The sequence below is a fragment of the Chlorella variabilis genome (assembly GCF_000147415.1).
Source record: "Chlorella variabilis unplaced genomic scaffold CHLNCscaffold_10, whole genome shotgun sequence".
In the NCBI taxonomy this organism is placed as follows: domain Eukaryota; kingdom Viridiplantae; phylum Chlorophyta; class Trebouxiophyceae; order Chlorellales; family Chlorellaceae; genus Chlorella; species Chlorella variabilis.
The window spans coordinates 235,694-242,244 of NW_005435078.1; the positions used below are offsets into that span (position 1 = coordinate 235,694).

Here is a 6,551-nt window from a genome sequence, read left to right on the forward strand (position 1 = left end):
GAGGGAGGGAGGGAGGGAGGGAGGGAGCGGGCGTTTGTGTCAAGGAGGAGAACGAGGGCGCAGGGCTGGCTGGCAGGTGCCGCACGTGTCCGGCGCCGGCGGCCGCCGTGATGAGGCAAAGGGGTTGGGGAGGCCGAGCGGGGCGGCGCCCCAAAGCGCAGCCTGCACCGCGTGTGCCGTCGGTACCGCATGTACCGCACCTGCGCCTCCTTGTACTGCAGCAGCCGCTCCAGCACCTCGTTCTTCAGCTTCTGCGACTCGTTGGCTATCCTGCAGGGTGGAAGAGGAGGGGGCCAGGGAGGGAGGCGGGGTGAGGGGGAAGCATTGAAAGCTGGCAGGGCAGGGCAGCGGTGAGCAGAACGCGGGGTGCTGAGAGGGTGTGGGGGCCAGCCGGCGCCGCCTCGCGCCCGCGCCCGCGGCCTCCGGGGCGAGCCAACGGGGCGGTAGCGCCGGCGAGGGAGGGGCACATTCCTTCACAGGCCGCCAAATCCTCCAGATGCCCGCACCCCGAACCACACCCCGCAGCGCCCCGCCGCGCCCACCTCCCGACCTGTCTCACGCCGCCCCGCCGCGCCCACCGCATCCCACCCACCACCAGCACACCATCTCACCCCACACCCCACACCGCCACACCACACCACACCACACCACACCACACCTGATGCGGTCCAGCTCAGCCGACGTGTCGCCCACCGCCGCCTCCGTCTCCGCCATCAAGCGCTTTTGCTTCTCGCGGAACCGCTTCTGCGCGTCCCGCGCCCGCAGCTGCTTGTCGGTGAGGGTGGATGGGTCCTGAGGCTGGCGCCCGCGCCGCCGCGGCGCCTCCTGCCCCGCAGCAGCAGCCGGCGCCGACGCGGCCGGCGCGGCCCCCGGCCCCGGCCCCTGCTGCTGTGGCTGCAGCTGCGGTGCCAGGCTGCTGCCCTGCGGCGGGCCGCCGACAAAGCCGCCGCCGCCGGCCGGCACCAGCGGGGCCGCCAGCGGCGGCAGCGGCAGGGCCGCCGCCATCTGCGCCTGCTGCTGCAGCAGCGCCCAGCTGGGGGCCTGGCCCATGCAGGCGCCCAGTCCGGCGCCGCCCACGCCCGGCGCCGGCGCCAGCGGCGCCTGCGCCGCGACCTGCTGCCCCTGCCGCGCCATTGCGGCTTGCTGGTGCTGCAGGATGGCTGGCGGCAGCTGCGCGCCGCCGTCCAGCACCTGCTGCGACGAGAGAAGAAAGTCTGGAGGGTACAGGGCGGGCGGCAGGCCGGCGGGCACGCCGCCCGCCTGCTGCGCCGCCGGGAAGCCGCCCAGCCCCGGCTGCGCCTCCCTGTAGCCTTGCTGGAACTGCTGCGGGAAGCTGGCCCCGGCTGGCGGCGCGGCAAAGGCGCCTATGCCTGAGCCAGCCCACGCCGCCTGCGGCTGCTGCTGGTGCAGGAGCGCCGCAAACGACATGTCTATGCCTGCAGCCGGCTGCTGCTGCTGCTGCGGTGGCTGCTGCTGCTGGTGCTGCATCGGGTGCTGCTGGCCTTGCGCCGCCTGCTGCTGGAGCAGTTGAAGCATGGCCGTGTCCTGCAGGGCCACAGGCGGAAGCGGCAGGCGGCGTTGGGAGTACCGCCCGAGCAGAGGCCGCAGGCCCGGGCTGCCCTGCCCCGGCGACCAGCGTGTTTGTGAATGCAATCATTGCAGGCGCGGGAGGCTAAGGCGGAGTCCCACGACGCTGCACGCGCAAAAGTCTGCCGGCCCAACGGGGCTGGCGCGCTCCTCGTCCTTTAAGCTGGCGATGTCGACGTGAAATGTGTTTCAAACGCCGCAGGCACGCACGAACACCCATTCGCAACCCAGCCGCGTGTCATGGGCCGGCGCGAAGTGCGGCGGCTGCTGTGCTTGGCAGCAGACAAAGCTACAGCACTACACTCACTCCGTCGAGGCCAGGCAGTCCCAGCTCATCGCCAGAGCCCCTCCATCCTTCACTGCCGGCTGGCTCCATGAGGCCAAACCGGCGTTAAGGGAGCTGCATACACGCTCGTCACGACCGTGCAAAATCAGCCCGCGCATGCCTGGCAAGCCCATGAAGCGCTGGCAGGCCCGCCGGGCTCAGCATGCCGCCGCCAGCGACAGTGGTGCATGCTGGCAGGCACAATCAGCCTGCTGTGGCACAAGTGCCTCAAAATTGGGCGTCACATGAGCAGACAGACACAGACAGGCACATTATGAACACATGAACGCACAGCAAACAGTTCACAAGCGAAGCAGGCAGCAGGTGTGTGTTGTGGCATCCTAACCCCTGCTGCCTGCTGTGCCTGCCAGGCAGAGTATCAAGACCAGCTGCTGGTGCTAGGCATCCAAGAAGTGGAGGCCCTTTTCAAGCGGCAAGAGCAGGCGGCAGGGGCGGCAATGGAGCAGGAACCGCCACACCCCAGCGCAGGAGCAGCACCGGCCAGGGAGCCGGAGATTGCAGCGGCAGAGACGCCAGCTGGGGCGCAGCATAGGAAGCTGCAGTGTTCGTCGGCAGAGCACGAGCCGCCGGCGCAGGAGGAGCAGCGTGGACAGGCAGGGCAGCCATAGGCTGCGCGGTGACTTGCTGCTTTGCCTTTGCTTGGCGGCCTCTACCTGTGCCGCTTCAGACTGTCGCTGCTCTCAACCTGTAAACATGTCGAAACCCGAGTGATTGCACAAGGCCGGAGCGGCTCTCAGCAACACAGCCAAGACTTGGCAGGCAGGTTCATAGCCGCACAGGCTACTATCCCGCCGCCGCCGCCGCGTGCTGCCGCTCCCTGAGCAGGCGCAGGGCCGCTTGCGCCTGCTCCTCGGCACCCGCCGCACGCTCGCGCTTGCCCGTCACGTCAGCCAGCGCATGCGCCGCCGCCTCCCGCACCTCGCCATACCCCTCGCCCAGCTGCGCCCGCAGCAGCCGCTCCGCGGCCTGCCAGCGCTGCGCCTCGGCGGCAGCCGCTGCGGCCTCCTGCGCCAGCGAGGCGCCGCTGGCATCCCCAGCAGCCGCATCTGCCTCTCGGTCCAGAAGCAGGCGCGCCTCTGTCATCCGGCCCTGCCTGCGCTCCACGGGACCAGGCAGCGGGATATTGCATTCATGTGTAAGCAAGCTGAGCTGCATGGTGGCCATGCCAGCTTCACTCCAGCTTCTCTCATTCCCTCCGTCCCGCCTAGCACCGCGACAACAACGCGTCGCCCGCTGTGCCTGCCTGCATGCAGGGCATGACACAGCGGCGCAGCGCCGGCGCAACTCCACCACACAGGCGCAACAGCGCGCTCACCGCAGCGCCGCCTCGCCCAGCCAGCGCCGCCCCTCCTCGCCCTGCCGCCACCTGGCCAGCCACACATGGTAGTCAGCCATGCTGGTCTTGGCAAACGCCTCACAAAACTTGAGCTCTGGAGGGAGGGAGGGAGAGGGGTGCGCAGGCATGCCACAGGCACAGGGCCAGAGACAGTGGTGAGCCTGGGCGCAGCAGGCAGGGCGGCGAAACGCCGCCACCTGGCTCCCTTGCAAACACAGGCAGGCAGGCAGGCAGGCCGGCCGGCCGGCAGGCAGGCACCTGTGGCGGCCAGCCATGAAGTGATGGTGCCCCGCCACCGACCGAGCTCCTGCAGCAGCAGCCAGCCGCCAGCAGGGAGGCCCGCTCACGGCGGGAACAATAGTGGGTAGGGGGCAGCGCAGCAGGTGCAAACATGGGAGGGGAGGGCAGGGGTGGCAGGCAGGGGCGGCGTCCAGGCAGGAGCGGCCACATCCCAGCCGGGCACGGGACCATGGCAGGGCACAGACCTTGAGGTACAGGCCGCGGGGGGCGATACGGTCTAGGCGGTAATTGATGTAGAAAGGATTGGAGGCAAGTGAGGCGCACACATCCTCCACCTGCAACTCCCATCGGGGGCAGGGGGAGGCGCAGGAGTGGGGACGGGCGGCAACGGCAGTCGCGGGGACAGGGCGCACGCCGGCGGCGGGCAGGAGGGGCATGCAGCGAGCGGCAGGCGCGGCGGCAGGGCACACGGGGGCGTGCACGGGCATGCCAGCGCCCGCGCCGGGGGCGGGCGCCTGGCCGGACAGGAACCCCTGGAAAGCAGGACCGCAGGCAGCGGCAGCCTCCTTGCTTTCTTTCTTCATTTCCCCCAAGCCCGGCTGATGAGACCCCCGCTCGCCACACCTCCAAGGCCTCCCGCAGGAAGCGCAGCTTGGCAGCATAGGTTGGGGAGGAGAAGTCGAGGCGCAGGACCCCGGGGTTGCCGTGCACCAGCCTGCAGCGGCAGCGGCAGCAGCAGCCGCCGGTTGTGCTGGCAGCGCTGGCGGCGCTGGCGGCGCAGCGGCATGCGCCCCCGCCTGCAGCCGGGCAGCCGCAGCAGCCTGGCAGGGGCGCGAATGAATACCCCCTACCACAGCCACACATACCATATACACACCATGCATGCACGCACACACACCATGCACACACCACACACACGCACACAACAGTACACACACACACACACACACACACACACGCTCACTTGCGCAGCTGTTCGTCGGTGAAGCCCACTGCCTGCCGCATGACCTCCACGTTGCGGCGCAGGCTGGCTGGCGAGCGGCCCAGCGTGTCGGGCACGTTGATCAGCACCTGGCAGCAGGGGCGTGGAAAGAAGGCGCGGGGGCGGACTCATGGGCGCGGTGGTGGGCGGCGGCGAGCCAGGGAGTAGCAGGCAGGCAGGCAGGCAGGTAGGCAGGCAGGCAGACAGGTGCGGCGGACATCAACCAAGCACGGCGTGCGGCGTGTTGGGCAGGGTGAGAGCCAGGGCGGCGCCACAACAGCGAAGCCAGGGGCTGCTCTGTATCGCGGCAGGCTGGCGCATGTGCACACGTGCCCAGCATTCCCTGCCCCTGCCCTGCTGCCCCCCACTCCCGCCAGCCACAGCCGCCTCGAGCCCGCCACGCCCACCCACCCACCCACCCTCGCAATCGTCTCCTGCGGCAGGCCCAGCTCATCGCGCAGCACCCCCAGAAACGCCTCCCGCTTCTCCGACCTGCACCCGCAAGAGGGCGATCCAGCGCAGCACCGAGGGTCAGGCAGGAAGAGGCATCGGCCAGGCAGGAAGGTGAAGGTCTCATCCAAGGCCTCTGGTAGTGCTGCCCAGCAGCATCATGCAGGCGGCGGGCCGGCAGCAGGCCTCTTCAACGGCAGGCGGCTGCACAGCCCACCCACCCGGCAGCCCACAGCCACGCGTTGGTAGCCGCTCCCAGGCAACCACGCCACGCCAGCACCCCCCAAGCCAGAATCCGGCCAGCCACCCTGCCAGAATGCCACCCACCAACCCCGAGCCAAACACCTGCAAGCCAGGCACCGACCACCCCCAAGCCCGGCAGCCCGCCAAAACACCGCACACCACCGCGCACCCGTAGCAGAGCACCACGGGGAGGCGGGTGATGACGTGGGCAAACATGTGGTCGCCCACGCCCTGCTCCCGCAGCCAGTCCAGCCACCGGGTGGAGCCGTCATCGCTGATGCCCACTGCGGCGCAGCGGGAGGCGGGCAGGCAGGCGCGGCGCGGGCGGTCCCGGTGGGAACGGACGCACGCGCACTGGCCTGAAGGCCACCCACATGCCTACCCACACGCGCACATGCACCCCACAAACACGAAGCAGCTTCTCCCAGGCGCCCGCCCACCAAGCGCCCGCTGCACTTGTCACCACACACACACACACACACACGCACGCGTACAAAAGCGTCACACGCACACATGCGCGCACACACACAAAAGCGCCACACACGGCTGGCGCGGCACTCACGGATGCCCCAGTACTTCCAGATGCTGGTCACCACGTTGGCTTCACTGAGCCCCGCCCTCCGCAGCCAGGCCACGCGTTGCTGCGGCGGCAGAGGGAAGCAGGCGGCGGCGCAGGAGTGAGGAGGGCACGCGCGGCCGACTGGCGTGCGTGTGGCAGCAGTCGGCGGCGGCGCGGCCGATCGGACGCCGTGCGAGCATCGGCAGCGGCGGCGGGCGGCCGCGGGAGCCGAGCGGGCACCTGGATTTTGCTCAGCGAGTAGCACAGGAGGATGGGCGCGCGCAGCACCAGCCCGCGCTGCCTGGCCACGGGGAACCCCAGGCTTCCCAGGTAGTCGAGCAGCGGGAAGATGCGGCGTGAGAGGTCCTGCGGGGAGAAGAAGAAGAAGAAGAAAAGTGGAAGCGAAGCGTGGCACACGTGGATGACTGGGGCAGATGCGCCGACCAGCTGGCAGCGCGCCGTTCCGGCGGGACCGGCAGCCAGGCGCGCGGCGGCGGCGGGCAGCCCGCGAGGGCGGCGAGGCCGCGGCGCGGCGCGAGGGGCCCCAAGAGCGCAAGGCTGCAGGCGAGGCGCCACCCGAGCAGCGGAGCACCCCGGCGGGGGTCCCTGGGTTGAGGGCCGGGGTCAGGGCCGCCGCGGTACCGCAGGCGCACACCTCTTGGAGCAGGTAGGGGTTGACCGACAGGATGCGGGCGAGCTCCGCGGGCTGCAGCTGCAGCCGCTCTCTGAATTGCCGCATGTTGAGCTCCAGGCGGGCGATGGTGGAGCCCACTGCGGCAGGCGGGGGGGGGGGGGGGGGGGGGGGCAA

General features: G+C 70.3%; 1 protein-coding gene across 1 annotated transcript in view; it reads right to left on the minus strand.

Moving 5' to 3' along the window:
- Window positions 1–6,551, minus strand: part of CHLNCDRAFT_52245 (hypothetical protein) — a gene marked incomplete at both ends in the record, with an annotated part of 13,251 nt that overhangs the window by 5,469 nt on the left and 1,231 nt on the right. Inside the window, 13 exons of the mRNA XM_005847658.1 lie at window positions 187–270; window positions 659–1,545; window positions 2,852–3,176; window positions 3,249–3,363; window positions 3,528–3,576; window positions 3,755–3,844; window positions 4,134–4,224; window positions 4,474–4,580; window positions 4,911–4,983; window positions 5,354–5,468; window positions 5,747–5,825; window positions 5,984–6,109; window positions 6,399–6,514. Coding sequence (XP_005847720.1) covers window positions 187–270; window positions 659–1,545; window positions 2,852–3,176; window positions 3,249–3,363; window positions 3,528–3,576; window positions 3,755–3,844; window positions 4,134–4,224; window positions 4,474–4,580; window positions 4,911–4,983; window positions 5,354–5,468; window positions 5,747–5,825; window positions 5,984–6,109; window positions 6,399–6,514 — 2,257 coding nt within the window. The remainder of the gene's footprint in view (window positions 1–186; window positions 271–658; window positions 1,546–2,851; window positions 3,177–3,248; window positions 3,364–3,527; window positions 3,577–3,754; window positions 3,845–4,133; window positions 4,225–4,473; window positions 4,581–4,910; window positions 4,984–5,353; window positions 5,469–5,746; window positions 5,826–5,983; window positions 6,110–6,398; window positions 6,515–6,551) is intronic.